The sequence below is a fragment of the Aphelocoma coerulescens genome, chromosome 2 (genome assembly GCF_041296385.1).
Source record: "Aphelocoma coerulescens isolate FSJ_1873_10779 chromosome 2, UR_Acoe_1.0, whole genome shotgun sequence".
Taxonomy (NCBI): Eukaryota; Metazoa; Chordata; class Aves; order Passeriformes; family Corvidae; genus Aphelocoma; species Aphelocoma coerulescens.
This window is the reverse complement of record NC_091015.1, coordinates 69,285,806-69,305,770: the sequence shown is the minus strand read 5'-3', so window position 1 is coordinate 69,305,770 and position 19,965 is coordinate 69,285,806. Positions and strand designations below refer to the sequence as shown.

Genomic DNA, 19,965 nt, shown 5'->3' with positions numbered 1-19,965 from the left:
TAGAGGAGCAGAATCCCCTCCCTCGCCCTGCTGCCCTTCTGCTTTTGGTGCAGCCCAGGACATGGTTGTTGGCTTTCTGGGATGTGAGTGCATGTTGCTGGCTCATGTCCAATTTTCCATCCAATAGTACTCCCAAGTAATTATCCCTAGGGTGTTTTTGTGGACCTGGATTGGAGAGAGTGTAAATCAAAGTTGGTTGAAAGACTTTTCCTCTGTCATTTCTACCTACTCCATCAGTGGCTTCCTATACATTCAACCCATGACTGTACAAACAGAAGCGAGGGGAGTAGTAGTTAGTAGTCATGATAACAGCAACTGCTCAGAGCTCTTCAAGACTGTCTCTAGAGACAGGAAGGGTGTAGGATTGCTGCTAGGTAATTTAGATGCTGGTACATGGCATACATGTACCATACCTCACATACCAAAAATGCCAGAGCACGTTGTGTTCTTGGGGTTTTCCACAAGACCTGACATATGTTGCAACAGTAGAGTTTTGGAGTTAATTATTATTCTATACAAGTGGATTTGATAATATTGTAATAGATGGGGGAGTGAGAGGGGGTATTTTTGGAGTGTAGAAAAAGATAACACATTTCAGAATTAAAGCTGTTTTACTTAGGAAACTGGGGATACAGTTGTAAAAATTCCTTTACTCTCAATCCTATTTTTAACATCACTCCAATTAGTGTTGTTCCTGGTAGAGAATATCAGCTACAATGCCCATTTGTTTCTCTTTTGGGGTCTAGCTGCAATACTACATTTGTCTATATGTGTCCAGTTTGGCCTTATACCTTAAGCTGAAGGGGAAAAATCCACTCATTTCCTTGCCCCATATAAGTGACAGGGAAAAGACCAAATGTGAGCGGTAGGTATACCTATATCTTAGACCAAATGTTCTTTGTTCCCTTTGACAGCCATATTTATGTATTTTTCCTTTTAATTCACACACAAAAAAAGTTATGCTGTTCTATTTAATACGTGTGAACCAAAAAATCTTCATGTGTTACTAAAACCCTGAGATCAGTTGATTTGGTTAGAGCATGGTGCTAATAGCGACAAGGTCATGAGTTTGATCACATAAGAGTTGGACTCGATGATCCTTGTGGTTCCCTTCCAGCTCAGAATATTCTGTGAAAAATAAGTCAACATGAATTTCTGCTGGTTTTGCTGAAAGTGTTCGTTCTCTTTCCCATTGCAATGATCCTGACTGATGATCCAAACTAAGCCTATGTGCTGCAGAAAACTGCCTTTGCAAGGCCTGTGTGGCTAGACTTGGCTGTGAGTCTGTAGAGAATTTAGGGCCTTAGGGTGTTGTTGTGCTGAAGCTTTGCAGTGATTGCCACTGCTTTCTTTTTCTATATGAGAGACAAAACAAAATGAAGTCTTGACCTCTTGAGCTACTTGAAAGTTCTTGGACGTGTTTAATCAGAAGAGGGATGTTAATCCTATTAATGAGAATCCTGGAGAAATTCCAGGTAGCTAATTGCAGTTTATTCTACGTGTCTTTCTGATTAATGAAATGCTGGATTATATTCTTCATTTCTACTGTCATGATGTTCTTTTACTAGCTAATCCTGTGAGATACTCCAGCACATGCTTTACCTAAAGCAGACAAGTAGTTGCAAACAGCAATGTTTGGTCAAAAAACACATCAAGGTTATTTTGTGGGGGTTGCTGATGTTTGCTACGTATGTTGGGCTGCATTGAAAATAAATAATTATTAGTAATGAACAATTATATAAAGGGTTCCCTTAGTGTTTACAATTATGTAAAGTGTTTCCCTTAGAATTTTGGTTTGAATAGCCATTTTCTCCTTGTTTTAAAAGCCTGGGATAAAATTTCATTTTTTGTTTAGTTAATTGAGTAGGAATCCCTTTATAGTTGTTGGTTGCTAAACCAGAAATCTCACTTCCCCTTCTCATTAGTGGAGGCATCCTCCAGCTGAGAGGGATTTGACCATTGAAGGTGTGTAAGAGAAGATCAAAGATAAGTCCATGACATATCGCTGAAATTCCCTTCATAATGGTCTTTTTGACACTTGAATTTAAATTAGATTTCTGTATACTGCTTTTCTAGCCCGAGATTTCTGTTGCAAGCACACACTTTCTCTATCCTAGCATCTACTGTTTATTCCTATATAAACAGCTGTCTCTGTTGAAAGGACTGGTCTGGGTTGTGTGGTGGTGCTTGGTTATTTTTTTCCCCTGATTTGCTTGAAATGTTCTCTAAATTGGCATAAAAAGAAATGCTCAAGCAGCAAACAAAACTTGTGTAGTAGCATGTTTCCCAGCAACGTGGACTCTCAAATATTACTTTAACTTCGAGGGTTTTGTAATGTTGTAAACATATTCTGCTTTTGAAGATGGTACTATTTAAGATTATATCAACATAAGTATCAAAACATCTTTTTCAAAATGGTTCTTTTTTGATCTGCTAAATTTTGGGGTGTAAATTCTTGTTCAAAAGATCAGAGAATCTGTAATTTGCTAATACAGGGAAAGGTGTGGTTTGTGTCTGCTGTAATTCATAAAAACTAAAATAGTTGGGTTTTTTTAAATGGTGAGTAAACTCACTAATGCTGTGAGTTTAAAATTTTAAAATGGATTTTAAAATGAGGAACACTAAAACTTGTTTAATATTAGGGAATTGCATTATCTCCTGCCTGAACTAAATATTTTAAAATGCTAGAAAACAAACGTGCATTAACCTCCTTTTGGTTAAACACATCTCTGTAGTGAATGCTTTGTAAGAGTTTATCAACTGAACCCTTTGGTGTGATGGACCAAAAAAGATCTGCAGGAATGATGGTATAAATTGGTGTTTGTAAAGTGTGAATTTCCCGTTCGTCAGATTTTGCACCACACACTTGTACAGTAAAATCCTCTCAGTTAAAAGTAAATATAGGTAAGTAATTTACTAATGTGAAAATATGGTCTTCCTATTAGTGAAAACTACAGCAAATATTCAGCTCCAGATTTCTGGGAGATTTATGAGTTTACCGTCTACTGTATTGTATTTTCTGTGTACCTGTGAATGTTTTTTGAAGGTGATGGTCTACGAAGGAAAACAGGTATTGAATTCAAATGTGTCATTTGAAAATTTGTCAGTCTTCAATTGAGGAGGAATTTCAAGTTTTTAAATGCTTTGCAATTGTTTGCTTTATGCAATAGTAGAATAAATTTACTTGTGAATACATGGTGACTTGTAAATAATATGATAACCAGTTATTCAAAGTGGAATAAAAAAATAGCAAATAAAAAGACTTACCTAAGATGCTTCAGTTCTTGTCTTATATATGCAGGCTTTATAAGTGATCAACCAAATGAGACTGTATTTAATTTGATGGGCTGCAGGCATTTTGACAGTAGACCCAGTCCCTTTATTTCCTTTTTATTTCTGAACATTCATCAAGGGAAGTCTATAAAGTGCTGTCCTACTGATGTACATATAAAAAAAGTTATATTCGTGGGATATGTTCTATTTGACACCATAAATTGGCTGCATGGGTCTTCCTGTTCTGTTGCAGTTTTCTGTTGTTCACTGCGGTAAACTAAAGCCATTCTGCTATTCTTGGAATGCTTTTTGTGCTGTCTTGTAATTTCTTTCAATTGCTGTGTGTTTCAACAGGGGAAAGTCTGTAAGAACTATTACTTTTGAGCAGTTTAAGGAAGCTCTTCAAGAACTCTCCAAGAAGCGATTTAAAGGCAAAAGTGATGAGGAAGCACTTCAAGAAATATATAAACTAATTGAAGGAAAAGGCCCAGGTTTAACTGGAGTAACGGTACGTTACTGGTCTAATGGACAGATTGTTTCTACCTGTCCTTTGTTGTACTGCAGTGTTGTTATGTTCACCTGCTTCCCTTTACAATCCACAAATCCAATTTCTCCGTGAGCCCAAAGGCAGCAACTGCTAAGCAGAATGGGAGCAAAGACTATGCAACAGCTGAGTATTGCACTACTGTGTATTCTTGTGTGGCACTGTCATTGCTCCTTCTAGGAATTGTACTGCCACTGAGTAGCACCTCAGGAATATCCTGAGCTCTTGTGTATGCTTAGAACAATGAAACATTAATGAAGAGTGGTGTATCCAAATCAAAAAGTGTAGAAGGACATTAAGTTTAGAGCCTCGATAAAAAAGTTCTAAGATGTTTTGTGACATACCAAAAAGACTAAAGCAAAGGCATCTTAAAATACATTTAATTACACCATGTGAATCCCAGAACACTGGAAATCTGGGAATAATTATCATGTGGTCTGGTCTTTGTTTCTTGTTTGTTCCAAGTCTGTCAGAGCTATAATATTCCTTCTTTTTAATTTTAAAATATTGGTATTAAGCTTTGTATGTGAAAAGGAAGCTATAAAGCATGCTGTACATAAGCTTGTTGTCCTTTTAGATGACCAGGCTAGGCAAGCTTTTATCCAGTATTTTAGGATACTGAGTACTATACTTGAATAGTTCTGTTGGTTTAGTTCATCTGCTTAAAATTTGTGATTCTTCTGAATTTTGCCTGTAAAGCTGTGAATGAAAATATAATCTTTTCAGAAACAGGTTCTCTGCAAATGATCAGTGTAAGTATCATGTGGAAAGATCTCTTTTGAGTTGTAAAATAGTCAGCTTTTTACAAGATTTTATTTTATTACTCTTGTACTCTCATTTAAAACAAGTGGTAATTTTGATACAGACTTAAAATATTGAACCTTCTTTTTTTTCTTCACTTACTCTAGTAAATTTGAATAACAACTTCATCTGTTCAGGGATTCTTGGTTTGAATTGTGTACATTCTTCTAGGCCTCACTCCTGATTCCATTTTTGGTATTTCAGCAGGCAGACATTGAAATGGTTTGTGTCTACCACTAAGAGAACAGCCTCTTTCTGTGTGGGGGACATGGATGAGAGAGCTTTGCAGTTGCAGAGTAGTGCCATATAGGTTCTGCAGAGGTATAAGAATGTGCAAGCAGCAGGGGGAAAAGAGTGAAGGGGGAATATGAGCCAGCAATGTGAAGCTTGACTGTTCAATATGTGCAGTTCTGGGGAGAGTTAAAGCGAAGAAAGGGGGATCAGAATATCTTCTTCTGCTATCTGGAAAAGTAAGGGGCAGGAGGCAGAGTTTAAAAAGGAGGGAGATTGCAGGCTGGGAGCATGTGTGTGTGTGTATGTAAAACCAAACTTCGTGGTTGTTTTGTCATGCTAATTTAGTTCCTGGATGGTAAAAGTGACCCGCAGACTTGGCAATTAAAGACATTAAAATAAATAAATGAATAGATGGCCACTGTCCTTCTGCAATCCCGGAGTGCATATATGAAATCTCTGTACAAGCTTTCTAATGCTTTGTTTACTTTGGGAAGTCGATATTGTGGAAATTTTAGTTTGTGCTGCTTTCTGTATGGTTAGACAAAGTTACATTAAGCTTTTCGTAAAAGTTCTAGGGTAATGAAGTCATGCCATGTAGTGTGTGCCCTGCTCTGTAAAACTCTGCTTTAGGTCGTGTAGATTTGGTTCAGGTTTCAGACAGAAAACTTTATGTGATTGCTAAGACATTACTCTAAACATATTAGGGCAGGAGCTGAAAGTGTGATCAAGTGAAGCTTGTGAAAAAGAATACTTCAGCAGCATGTGGGGATTTTTGTGTCTTAGCTCCTTATGTTCTGTGTTGGGTATTTTGGGGAGGCAAGCGGCAGGGGCAGTATGTCTGGGCTAAATGTCGGCCTGGAGAAAGCACTCCTGCAAAAGGACAGTTGGAAGGGTTACCTTCACATCGGACAGTCAGGATTTTAGTGCATGATGTTGTGATAGAACTGATAGAAGATTTTTTGTCGTTTTCTGTTTATTTTTTCTTCTCCTACAGAATGTTGTAGAATTACAAAAATCCCTGCTTGTGGTTGATGTGGTTGAGAAGGCTCAGCAGCCAGACATTGAAACTGAGTGAATTTTAGGCCACTTTCTAATCTTGCAGCAGAATATGTATGATTGACTTTGTCACACAGGAAGAAAAACAACAGAAAAGTGATAAGGTTTAATGAAGCCAGTGGCTTTATTAGCTCACTTGGTAGTGATCTGTCAATAGAATATACAGTGCAGGCCATGTAACTTGGACAGCTTGTAAACAGTCATGTAAATGATGTCTAGGGCCTTTTAATTGTCCTCATTCCTACACAAAGGTTGCAAAGAGCAAAACTGAGGTTCTTTCTTTTCCTGTTCCAAAAGCTGTGTGCCATAACAATGCTGAATGCATTTCTACATCTCCAGGGTAACAGATCCTTGCTTTGGTCATTGCTTGCTGTTAAAATAAAACCAGTTGAACTTCAGTGTATATTCATCAGGGTCCTTGACATAGAAATGCAGAACAATTTCAAGTGCAAGGGATCTGGGATGATCTTATTCAAACCTTCTGTTCATAAGAGGGCTTACTTAAAGCCAGATCAGGTTGTTCGGGGCTCAGTCCAGTCAGATTCACCGTGAGAGGAGTATGGGTGGCAGGGCAGTACAGCAGCAGCAGCACTTTAAAAGCTGGGTGATGGGTGCTCAGGGAGATGTTGATGTGGGCAAGATCATATTCTCACCAAAATGTACCTGGTAGGGCAAGAGCAAGGAAGCCAGAGTGCAGCCCACAGAGTGTGGTAAATGAGACAAAACAGTTGTTGCAGCAGAAGTGCAAAGAGGCCTAGAAATTCCACTTAAGACTATGTGGATCTGCTTGAAGACTATACAGTAGTATTCTGAAAAAGCTGCAGGACATGCTGTCCAGCACATGGACATCCATTAAGATGTAGAACAAGTCTGCAGGACTGCCGTTAGCACATCAGAGTCCTTGGCTCTATTAGGAAGAAGTCCTATATCCATGTTGCATGCTTCAGAGAGCTCCTGTGTCTTCATGGAGGTCAGGGCAGTGGTGGCCACTCTTGTGGGAGACATGCTGTGGTCAAGGTCCTGAGATTCCAGATGGTGGGAGAAGATGAAGAGGAGACTGATGTGGTATTTGTGGAAAACCCAAGCTACACAAGTTCAGGAGGGAGTGACAGCTGGAGACCAAGTGGACAGAGACTATTGAGATAGAGAAGCCTGAAAGCTTGTGGCGTCTGGCAACAGAAAGTCACAGATATGCTCTACCTGCAGTTCTTCAATTTCAGAATACGTACAGTATCCTGAGCACTGGTGAGGATCAACAAGACCCATCAGAGTCAGCTGAGCCTGAATTTAATGTTCACACAAAAGAGGGAAAATGAGTGGTAGTGGTGACCAGCATGGTCTCACACTGTGGGGACAGACAGGTTCTTTTAAGGATCCTTGGTCGAATGAGAGCTAGCCACAGATTTGTGGTTACATCAGGCCTTAGCATGAGCTGTGTGTTAGTGAAAATCTGGAAATGAGTTGAGTGAACAGTCACAGAAGATTTTGCCATCCCCAGTATCTCATGTGTTATTACGCTTCCCTGTTCCGTAATGGGTGACACTATACTCTAGCAACAGTGCTGTACCTGTGTCTTGGGGTGACCTTATGATGTGTATCCCATATCGCTGCCTATGCCCAGAAATTAATTTCTGTGTCTTTCTGTGCCTCTAAACTGAGCCTGAGAGGGGAAGGAAAAAACTGAGCAAAACTTTTTCAGGGCAGCTTGCAGCTTGTTCAAGGTCACACAGAGATAGCAGGTTTTTTTTTTTTCCCAGCTGCAGCAGGGGAGAGAGGAAGCACCCGGCTTGCTGCTTTTCCAGTCAGCTTTTGGCCAGTTGTTTCAGTTTCTTGTTCTCTGGAGAGAGAGACTGAGAGTTTGGACTTTGTTTTTCCTTCTCTGGAATTCTGGATTTTCTCCCTTTTCTACTGGACTGCTTTTCAACCTCAGAGCACATCGGGAGGACTTTCCACCGGGCACAGAGGGCCTGGCCCTGGCCCAAGCCCCAGCGCCGAGGAGACCAAAGGGAGGACTCTTAACACTTCCCCAGGTTTTTTCCTCCACAGTGAAACATTTTATTATTTAGCCTTATTTTCCTTTTCCCGTGTGTTTGGTAAATAAATAGTTTTATCTCCTTCACTTTCCTTCGAGGAAAATTTATTTTTTCCCGAACCTGGGGGGGAAGGGGTGGTTGTGCCTTCTCTCAGAGGATATATTTCTAAATTTGGCCAAACTGGAACAACCTGGAGTCAGGAGTAATGGGTACCAATCACAGATCACTGAAGATTCTTCTCGTGGATGATTAAGGCATGTATTTTCTGATCTCACCCGATGTCTCAGGAGTTTTACTGCTTGGTAGGTGCTGGGATCTGGGATTGTTGCAGATGCTTGGACAATATTTGTCCAGCGTCCTAACATGGACCTCTTCTTCCTCTTCCTTGTGGGTACCAAGAGTACTGCTCTGGAGTTAACCTGGAACATATAAAGAGGAGCTACAGAGGTCTAGAAGTGAGGCTGATGGGTATGGAGCTCAGATTTTATCTTCCCGGTCCAGGGAGGAGGAAAGATTGGGCAGACATGGACTGTATGGCTTCTGTTGAAGATGGGGCTTTGGCTTCTGGGACCAGAGAAATGAGGGCTACTCAGCAGAGATGGAATAAATTTAACAAAGTGGAACAAGAGTATCTTTACAAACTAGGCTTACTGATCTGCTGAGGAGACTGTTAGTCTGGGTATGGAAGGTTACCATAACCTGAAGATGAAAGATCATAAGGGGCAGAGCAGATATGTCTGGGTGACAAGCCTGACAAGGAAGGCTCTTGCCCTTCTGTAAATGCAGCAGGACATGGTCCATCTCTTATGCCTGCACACAAAAGCATATAGTATGGGGAAAGCAGGGCAAATTAGTCACAGAGATGTGATTCATTGGGATTGTGCAGGTGTGTTAACACAGCTCTTCTGACTGGAGGGCTGCACTGGATGAATAGAGGCTCTTCAGGAAATACATGAAAAAAAATGAGGAAGAGGGATTGTAGTCTATGAAAGGCTTATTTTGACAGCATCTAGTTTTGGAACAAGTCTCATTAAAGACTGGTTGTAACATTAAATTGAAGAAGGATTCAGCAACACCCTCACTTAAAATAAAAAAGTAACTCTGTAATAATATATTTCCCTTTCTGTTTTGTCTTCAGCATCAATATGAATGAAAAACTCCTCCTCAGGGAAGTGTTGGCACGCTGTTTTTGGCTTTGTGGAAGGTCATGTTAAGCAGGCTGCTAGATCCCACGAGCTGGGACCATGTAATAACTTGCACTGTTGAAATGCTGGACAACTGGAGTTAAGGGGCTAATCTTACAGAGGAGGAAAGGAAAGGGTCTCTTGTAGGTGCCAAATGGGCAACACCTGATCTGCCCTTATGGCTGGACATTACATGGTCTTCTCTTGGAGCTACACCTGAGTCAGGCAGATTTGAGAGATTAATGTGAGTTTGTTGCTAGAAGTGATGTCATATATAAGGCACCTTTTTGATGTCTTTTGCTCTAGCTCTGGCTGGACGCCTAGTTGGTGAGAAGGTTTATGTACAATATAGAGTTCGGACTTGCAGTATTATATCACCTGACTGGCGTTACTGGGAACCACTCAAAGTCCTCACCAGGATTAGTTAAAATTGTATCACTTTCTGGCATTATTGGAGTTGCTTATTGGGCTCTTTTCTGTGAGTGTGTCTGTGCACACACTAAACTGAAGGAACACGAACAAAATCCAAATTTTATTTGAAGCTTGATCGCTGTTTCTGACTTTGTGCAGACTTTAATGATTGTGCATGTATTCCCATGAATGCAAAAACCAAGTAAATACAATTTTGGTAGGGAGTTCTGGTACAATTTCCCCCCCAAAAAAGGGCAAACTTTCCCTTTGAAATTTTTTTTCCATGTTACAGTCATTTTTTGTTTCTCATTTTTACGAAGGTTGTGGATATTACCAGCAGACCAGTAATTTTCTAAACCTTGCTGAGACTGTGAATGTTGGTGCTGATTCTGCAGGCTCCCAGAACATTTTAATTCCATAAAGAAATCTCCATGGCAACTTTTTCTAGGAAGATGTGGTGTTAGATACTGAATTGTTATGGTTGAAGGAGCAGATGTAGGAAAGCACTCAGTTTCAGTGAGGAAAGTTGACTGCAGGTGACAGTGTAGCCAGGAGTGCTGTGGCTAAGATGTTGTAGCCTTGTGGTGAGGAGTAATGAGCAGCTCACCTACTGCCTGTCGCCATCCTTCTCGGCAGCGCACGCAGTCCCAGCACTGATTGCTGAAAAGACACAGTCAGTCCCTCAGGCAGGCAGGGACTGTTTCTGTGCTGTCTGGACATTTGTAATTCAGGAAAGAAAACCAACCAGAAAACCCTGCTGCAGGGTGTTGCATCATTAAGTTTCTGCCTAAGCTGTGGAACAGCTTTAAATCAAACCTGCATCTTTGTCAGTGGTGGCAAGCGGTAGAAAACATCTTCAGGCAAAGTTGTTTCAGTGGAGCCAAGAGTTCGTTGTGAAAGCAAGGGCACTCGGTGTCTGTTTTGAATGTGTGATATTCCTGAAGTCCAGTAGGTTTTCTCGGTGCTTTTCCTTCCCAGGAATTGGTTGTGGAGAGCCTTTTGGGAATGGTGCCATGCTGTGTGCAGAGCCGCCTGGCACAGAGTTCCCGCGAGCTTGCCAGGGGTGTGGTGCTGCAGAAGTGAGCCCCGTGCAGCTGCAAGTGCGTGGTGCTGCACTGCACTGCCCTGCTCGTGGAGCCCACTGCACTGTGCCAGGTGCAAAGCTTTTGTAGCATTTGCTTGGGATGAGAACTGTGAGCTTTTTAGAAGGGATGGTAATGTGTGCTGACAGATAATGAGGAACCCTACCTTGGCAGCACTGAATCGTCTTTCTTGTTCTTTGCCTCAACTTTGTTCTGGAAGGAAAAGTCCTGAAAGTCTGGGAAGTCTTTCAGTCTCACACTGTTACCCTATTTTCTTGACTGTAGCACTAGATTCATACGATGCTTCTAGCCTTTTGATACAAAAGTTGATTTTATGGGGTCTTTTGAGTCCATAAAATTCATGCAGTTTTCCTGCTGCAAACAAGCCAACCCCGTGCAGCTGCAGAATTTTCAGTGGATATATTTTCCTTCAGCAAACTGCTATATACTTTGTACTACTGTAGATAAAATACATGTTCTTGACTTCTGTGCTCTCATTTCTTCTTTACTGTAGTTCATTTCAGTTTCCTAAGGACTGATAATACATTTCTGAAACTAGTTCAAATTCTCAAATTGATGAAATGGGTTGTGTTGCTTGCTCTGTAAACTGCTTCTTGGTTCATTAGTTATCTTGAAGTAGAAGACAAAATCTATGTAAGTTTACAGAGTTGTCTTTCTCAAGAAAGGGCAAGGGAGGAATGTGGTATTTGTTAAGGTTTCCAGGGTTTAAAGACTACAGCTTTCACTTCCTGTCTTTGGTATGAGGGCTGTTTCTGACAGACAGAAGTTGGAATATTGGTAATGTGTCATTTGGATGAGATGTTGGATTGTTTTGTTTTGTTTACTTACCTGCAGTGTGGTCAAACACTGGAATAAGTTGCCCATGGAGGCTGTAGAACTTTGGAGGGTTTCAGGACTCGACTGGAGAAGTTTCTGTTTAAGCCTGTTTGAGCCTTGCTGTAAGCAGGCCTTTATCTAGATAAAGACTCATCTTCAAAGGTTCTTCCCAACCTAAATTGTTCTGTGACTTGGTAATTTTAAGTCCTGGTACTCCTCAGGGACAGAGAATCCCCCACTCTTTCCAGGCTTGACCAACCACAGTGGTAAAAAATTCTTACGTGTCTAGTTGGAATTTCGTATCTTCCAAATCATGTCTGTTATTGTTTACTTCTGAACTGTCTCTGTTTCTAATATAATCACGCTGTTGAGGACAGGAATAAGATTTGTCTCTCCTTTTTTTTGTTCTGAGTCTTGATAAACACATTCCCATCATCTTTTCCATGTATGTCACATGCTCCAAGCCCCTTGCTCTCTTAGTAGCACTTCTCAGTAGACACTAAAAGCGAGGAAAAATACTGAATTGCTAACAAAAAATGCACAAAAAAATGAATAAACTCAATTTGGAACACTAAATGATTGATTCTGTTGTGCTAAGTAAAACTTTCTCCCTATGAGAAAGATTTTTCTAAAATAAAAAATTAAAGTCCATGGGCACCTTCTGTGATATGCAAACTTTATGATTAATTGTATGCGCAAATAAGAGCTGGAAAATGAAGGCTTCTATGGCCTCACAGAAAGAAAAGGGAGGAGGTTGGCTCCAAGGAATTTATTGCCTTTAGAATAATGTAACTAGAGACATTATATAACTTACTCTAGATAGTAAACACTTCAAGAAGAATTGCTTTATAAAGGACAGAATCATTTGTATGTGATTCATTGTGAAAAAGAAAGGAGAGTCGTAACCCACTAATGTGGAAACTGTCCTCATCCAGCCCTTTGTGCTCTGCACTAGATTTCTTCCTACATTTTTCTTCACTTAAGAAGGACGGTCAGCTTTCTCCCCCCATCCCCCACCTTTTTCATTTGTCTCCCAATACCCTTGTAGAATTAAAAATGAGCAGATGGGTTGTAGAGAAGAATGAGCTCACAGCTACCCTTTCAATTGTTTTTGCCTTTTGCTCAATATCCACTTTAATCTGCATAGTTGGTTTTGTTGTTCAGAAACAGAAAAAAACATTTTGATAAAAACAATTGGTTGCACATTCAGTTCATGAAGGCTGTTCACTAAAAATAAGTAATCAGCTCATAGAGGAATCTTTATGGATAAACCTTTCACGTTAAGACACTGAAAGTAATGGTACAGCTAATCCTAGAAATCACATCCAGGCACATGAAGGACAAGAAAGTCATCAGGAGTAATCAGCATGGTTGATCACCAAAGGAGAGTCATGCTTGACTGACCTGTAAATTTCTACAATTAAATGACTGCCTCAGGAGATAGGGGAAGAAGGGAGTGGTATAGTGTCTACCTGGGCTTCAGTAAGGCCTTTGATGTTGTCTCTTACAAGAGCCTCACAGCCCCTCAAGCTGTTGCTGTAGGGGCTGGATGGGGAGACACTGAGGTGGACTGAAAACAGAGTGAATGGTTGGGCCCTGAGGGTGGTGGTGAACAGTGCAAAGTCCAGTTAGAAGCTGGAAAGTAGTAGTGTACCCCAGGGGTCCACTGAGTCCATTAATCATCTTCATGACAGGGTGTGGTATACTCTCAGTGAGTTTGCTGATGACATAGAGCTGGGAGGAGTGGCTGATAGGTCATCCAGATGGGATGGTTGCCATCCAGAGGGACATGTGGGAGATACGGGCTGACAGGAACTTCTGCCAGCTCAGCAAGCAGTGCAAAGTCCTGCAACTGGCGAGGAAGAGCCCTTTGGGAAACAGAAAAGCAGAAACTTCCACAGGCACTAATGAGTTTGATTTACACCCCTGGAAAGAGCTTGGGTTGGTGTAGTGGCAAAGCTACACAGACTTTAAGCAGAAGAATTATAAACCTGTGTTTCTATAGTTATAAGTAAGAATATGTATTGGGTGATACGCTGAAGGGTTTTTAAGTATAGTAATGTGATTTTATAGTTTAAGTTAAGAATTTAAATGTTATAATAGAAGTACATGTGTATACGTGAGCTAGCAAGTTATTGGTTGAGAAACAGACGTTATGCAGTAAAAAATACCAAAGGTGATAGGTTACAAAGTCAAAACAAAGCTTTGTGTTAATTGCTTATTGGACCAGAAAGTTATAAATTGCCATGTAACTTTGAAACTCGTGACTGTCTTCAGTTATGGCGACTTGTTACTAAACCTATGGCCTCTGAGACTGATGCCTTGTTGATTTTTCAAGTAATAAATCGTGATAACCATGATGGTCCCCTCTCATTCTGAATGAGGTGCCTACAGAGCCCCACACACCAGTACATGCAAGGGGCTATGCAGATGGAAAGGAGATTGGTCGAAATGGACCTGGGAGTTAACGTGGACACCAAGTTGAACATGAACCTGAGTGGTGTTTTTGCTGTATGGAATGCTGCTGGTATCTTGGCTGCAAACAGGGTGTTCCTTCCCCTCTGCTCAGCCCTGGTGAAGTCTCATCTGGAGTGCTGCATTCAGCTCTAGGCTTCTCAGGAGAAGACTGATATGGAGCTGCTGGAAGGAGTCCAGCAATGGACCATAAAGGTGATGGAGGGACTGGACTGTCTCTCCTATGAGGAAAGGCTGAGGAAGCTGGGATTGTTTAACCTGGGGAAGAGAAGGCTCAAGGGTGAATCCCATCCATGTATATAAATACCTGAAGGGAGGGTGCAAAGATGATGGAGCAAGGCTTTTTTCAGTAGTGCTCAGTCAGAGGACTTTTCTATTATTCTGTGATATATAGTACTACTAGCTGCTTCTGGTTGAGGAGCCCAAGGTGGATATGAAATTGTTGTATATTCTGCTCTGTATTTACAAAGGCTTTTTTGAATGAAAGCGTCTTAGCACAGCCTTAAAAATGTTTACACAACCTTAAAAAGAAAGGAGTATTTTCTTTTTAATGTATACGCATTCATCGTAAGAATGAGGGAAAAGAAGAAAAAAAGGAGAAATGAGGTGGCATCTCATCTCTGATCTTTTATATAAATATATCATTTCAGGGAGTGAGAGCATAATGTACAAGGAATTAACATTGCTTGAATTTTGTTGGATACAAAGTGAGCCTCCCATTTCATAGAAATTTTGCCAACAGCAGATCAACAGGACTTCAGTTGTAATAGTCTGTCATGTGTTGGAAGGAGCACACCAGTGACTTTACATGCAACTTAGGAAAAGGCTGCAGTTCTTACTCAGTAAAAAGCAATTTGGAGAAAAAATGTTCGCCTTGCAGCTACTGCCTTAGTGTTCATTTCACATATTGTGACTCATGTGATGCAGGAAGCCTCCTGATCCATCTTGGGCTGAAAGACTACAGGATGTGGGATCACTGTTGTTCTTGCTCTGGTTTTGTATGTTCCTTGTGCTGGGGTTTTAGGTTTTGTTTAATTGTTTTTTTGGGACAAAAAGATCATATTTTTTAACCTACCAAGCTGTTGCCCATCCTCAGTTTTCTTGTTGGTTTGAAACATGTTGCTGTTTTCCCTACAGACTAGTAGGAAAAGGAAGGGCTTGTGTGGCATGCTGCTATCATCTTGTTGTAAAGATCCAACTTGATTTTCTGATAAGTCATCTGTGTTGTGGTCTTATCAGAATGCAGGTGTCTTGATATAAACACCAGATTTCTCAAGTTTACTGCTGGGAATAGTTTTCTGGGAATATCCTTCCTTATTGACATGAGCCATTCTATTAATCCTCATTTTACTGTTTCTTCTTTCATGTTAATATGTGTGCATTTTCATCCACTCACACAAGTTTTTAGTATGTATGTTACTAAATATGTTACTGTACAAAAATTCTCATGTATTTTTATTGTAGTTTATGTATTGAGAAAAATTTCATACATTTCATGCCACACCTTCGAAACAGAGGAGCAGAACCTGTAGTCTTTCAAATAGTGATTAAGTTTACCATTACAAATTCTCAGAAAAGAAGCCTGTCCTGAGAATGAATTTGGTAAAGGAAAAGGCAGTCAGCTAGAGTTTCTGAGACTTCTCTGTGGATGTGACAGTAGAGAGTATATGCACATCTAGATAAAACTGTTTTTCTGTAAGGCAGTGGTTTTTAAGTGCAAGGAAAGTAAATACGTTTTAAGTTTAATTAATTCCATATTGAATACTGCCGTTGTCTTGCATTTGGAATTTTCCCGGTTATAAGGTGCTACCAGGTCATTTTGAACAAGTAAACAAGGTATATATTAGACCAATACTTCTTCCTAAGCATTGTCTTGATATCTATTTGTTCAGTATAGAAAAATAACCACTTCTGAAAATTGTATTCTTAAGGCTGCAAGGCAGAAGTCCCTAAAGGGCGTTTAGCAATGCTGTTTTGATCAAAGAATGCTCCAGGGGTCATTTTCTTTCAGATAGTGACAGGTGGTGCACATAAAAAGATGCCCAGATTTTAGCAGTCTTTGTTCATTTTAGCTCAAAAGTCTTGTGTGTTTTTTCTTCCCCTGATTTTAAAATACGAATTTAAGGATCAAAGAGGCTGCTCCTAGTCCAAGCACACAAGTTAGCATGCTTCTATGTTGTTATGTGAAACACATTTTTTTTCTGTTTGTGTAGTCAAATTTTCTTTGTCTTGATGACAACAAAACTGATTTTTGAGGAGCTTGATATAACTCAGTGGAAGGAAAGTCTTTGCTCAATGCCATTTCATAGACTCCTGATTTGCTGACATTAGAAGTCACTTTCAGTCCTTGCAGTTAGTTACTTCACTCATGAATCCTAGAGTTTAGAATAAAATTGTCTTTCGAAGAAATGAATTCTAGTTGTATTGGAATACTTTTTCTGTATTGGTGGAGCCAGGCTTTTATGCTTTGATGGTGACATAATGGATTTTGAACATGGTTCAAAATGTGAAATCAGGATAGGACTTCTCTGTATCTTTGGTGCTTAGAACTTGATTATTAATCAAAAGTATCTCATACTGAACGTCTCTTCCAAAAGGTTTTGACATAATTTGGGCTATTTCCTTTTCTGCTATATTATTATTGTCACTGTATGTAATGGCAAGAAACACACATCTTTTTTATCCTGGAAATGAGTAGATATTTGCATAGTCTTTGTCATTAGCAAAGATTCAAATCTTGGTAGCATGTAAAAGTATCTGTATTAAGAGTAACTGATTTCTGATGTGTCTTTTTGTTTTGTTTCTTTTCTTTCTTCCAATAGAAAACCGTTGCATCTCCAACTGTTTCACGCCTTACAGACACTTCAAAATTCACAGGTTCTCACAAAGAGAGGTTTGATGCCAGTGGGAAAGGAAAAGGCAGAGCTGGCCGAGAAGATCTGGTGGATAACTCAGGATATGTATCTGGTTATAAGCATGCAGGCACATACGATCATAAAGTACAAGGAAACAAGTAAGGCTGAGGGTTTACAACACAGAGGGGGATAGAGTATATATTTGTAAGGATGACGTTATGAATCCCACATGTTTCGGTTTTTGTGAATGTTGAGACTATGTTGTCAAGAAGTTGTCTTCAGGAACTGGAACTGATTTCAACATCTGCTGAGCTACATGCAGCACAATGCCACTTCATTACATTCCTCATGCATATATTGGCAAAAATAAATAAGTATGTAGGTATACAAAATATATCATTTTGTTGAGCTTTAGAAGAAAAAACCCAAACGAAAAAACAACAAAGCCAAAGTCAAGAGCAGTTATACCACACTTTGTCAATTCAAGCAAAATATCTCAAACATTCCTAATGTTCAGTTGCCCTGATGATGTCAAAGAGAACCTCTTGAAAAGAGGATCTTCTGTAGCAGTCTTTCTGAAGAATATCCCATTACTTAATGCAGTTTTATTTGACTACTGTTTTGGGGGTTTTCTTTAAATGTCTTATATGGGATCTGGCACTTTTCTTAAACCATTCAACAATATACTATTGGGAAGTAAATGGTAGTAACATACTAGGTGCTAGCCTGTGATTGTCATATACCCCTCATGGAAAAACTGAAAAAAAGCTATTTCTAGGACAATATAGGCTCCTAAAGTATTTTATGTCAACAGAAAGAGTTGGAAAAACCAGCCCTTAATTTTCCTTCTGTCTATACTTCGTGCTTGTTATTGTGTGTACTGTAGCATGGTTCTGACTGGCTGGATGGAGCTATTGTACTAACCTGAGAGGTAAAGAACAAGACATTACTAAGAAAGTCTAGTTAAGGATTTTCACAGTCTGTTTTCAAGTTTGCGCTGCCTCGCGTTGGAAGTGAAGGGAGCATTAAGCTAATAATGCTTTAAAATATTGTTTATGACTGAACACTGCCCATCAGATTGCTATTAAATGAACGTTACTTTGCACATGTGTTGGCACGTAGTCCCTTTAAGCTCTAACATACGTAAGGAAAGCTTATGGCCCCTTGGAGTAAGGACATTTACAATTAATATCTATGTAATTAGGTGCAATTTACCCACAAAAACCCCTTAGACCATTATAACTGGGCTACATTTTATGTTAGATTCATTTGAAGCCAAGGGCTTTGATTCTCTGTTCACTCTTGCTGCCAGACTTTGGAGTAATAGTATTTCTGGGAATGGCTTTCCACTGTTACCAGGAGAACCAGTCCCACAGGTTTAAGGTACAGACAGCTGAGTGTGACCTAGCTGGGGTCCAGAATACCAAAAGAAATTAATTGGAATAAAAATAACTTTTTTTAAAATACGGGTTGAAAAGGAGAGAAAAGGCCATTCTAATTTTCTGCAAGAGCTGAACCAGTACCCTGATGTATTATTCTGATTCTCTAAAGTTACGAAAGATAGGATGTTCAGTATTCAAAACCAGCTCTTTGCAGTTCTTCCTTGCTTTCTTTCAAAAAGAGCTTGTGCACTGATTTTCACGTTCAACTCTGAATAAAGCTTAATAGATGTATTGCTCTCCCCCCACCCCTATCAGCATTCCACTCAGAGTACATAAATGTAGGTGAGCAGTGTGTGCTGTTATGTGCCATGCAGGTTAATAGTCTCTATTTGGCCAATGTATGGAAAAGGGAGCACTGTTTTTCAGCCCTTAAACTGTTCATGTTTTGTTCTACTGACATTATGTGGTATCCTGTCTTGTAACTTTGCCCTCAGTGACCCTTTGAGCCCATACATCAGCCTAAAACCAAAACAATGCCAAACAAAAGTCAAGGGCTTCCTTGTGGACTTGGACATCCTTTTGTTTGTTTATAGTTTATTTTGGTGTTTGTTTTTAAGGGGGAGGGAAGTTTGACAAAACTCAGCACACACTCTTGTAAAGATTTAAATGGCTTTTCCCACGGATGGCTTTGGTTACCTGGGAAGATTTTAGATGTGTGTAAAGATGCTCAGGATGCAAAGCGTTCAGCTTTGTGAACCCTTTCCAAGAGTTACCTAGTGTTCTTGAAGAATGAAGGGTTATCCACTCCTGTGCAGCCAATGGGGACCTGTCACACTCCAAAGCAGAAAATAGGATACTTGACACCAGCAGCAGCTAAATTATTCTGGCATGGGAGTAAACTGTCTAAATCTAAAGAACCTTCTTCATTACTGGTGCCTGTGCACCTGAAGATGGCTCCAGGATAGTCCTGGTTTTTTATGAATAAAAAAGCTGAGCCTCCAACCTTGATGAATCGTTCAGCTAAATTACAGGCAAAATCAGTGTCCCTGTTTTTCCTTTTGACTGTAAGACTTGACTAATAACTCACTGGTAATGGACAAGCCTCACTAAAAGGTGAAGTCCAGTCTACTGCAGAGTCCTGCCGGCACACTTTTGACCTGGCTGTTTATTGCTAGCTGTCTGCCTTGTCTGGCACATCAGGGGACACACTGGTCTTAGGTGCACAAAGGACAGGCTTTCTCAGGTACCCAAATACAGAGTGTCATTAATGCCGGAATGTTTCCATACAGGAGGAGTGATTGGTTAGGAAGATTTTAAGGTATAATTAGGTTTTAAGTTGTTAGTTCAAAGTGAGAGAGATCAGCACACTCATAAGACAGGAGGCATGCAAGGGAATTGAGAGTGCAGACAGATCCAAGCTGGCACTGGCTAGAAATTGAGCTACTCTATTCTAAGAGGCCGATGGAATGAGCTGAGGTTCTGCCAGAGTTTACTTTGCACTGCTTGTGCAGTATAAAATCCCTGGCATGCCAAAAGCACTTTATATGGACTTGATGCAAACTTTGAAATTCTTTCAATGGCATGGTTAAGCTTGGGATTGGAACCTGAGAAGATGGTTCAGATAGCAGTATTTTGAGGAACACACTCCTTTGTTTCTTCTTTGTTTCTACAGTCTGATAGTTTTAAACCTCAAAGTGGTGCATGAAAAGAAGTCATTCTGATGTGACAGTTACAAAGGAAAGTTGTGGCTGGGAAGATAGTATTTAAGTAAAGGGTTTTTCTCTTTTACCATGCTTGG

The 19,965-nt window shown here is 40.0% G+C and overlaps 1 protein-coding gene across 2 annotated transcripts in view; it reads left to right on the top strand.

The window, feature by feature from the left end:
- TPPP (tubulin polymerization promoting protein) overlaps positions 1–19,965 on the top strand; it is a 74,667-nt gene that overhangs the window by 39,270 nt on the left and 15,432 nt on the right. For both annotated transcript variants that reach the window (XM_069007915.1, XM_069007914.1), the window contains exons 3-4: positions 3,628–3,781; positions 16,753–16,943. In XM_069007915.1, the coding sequence (XP_068864016.1) occupies positions 3,628–3,781; positions 16,753–16,943 (345 nt within the window). The remainder of the gene's footprint in view (positions 1–3,627; positions 3,782–16,752; positions 16,944–19,965) is intronic.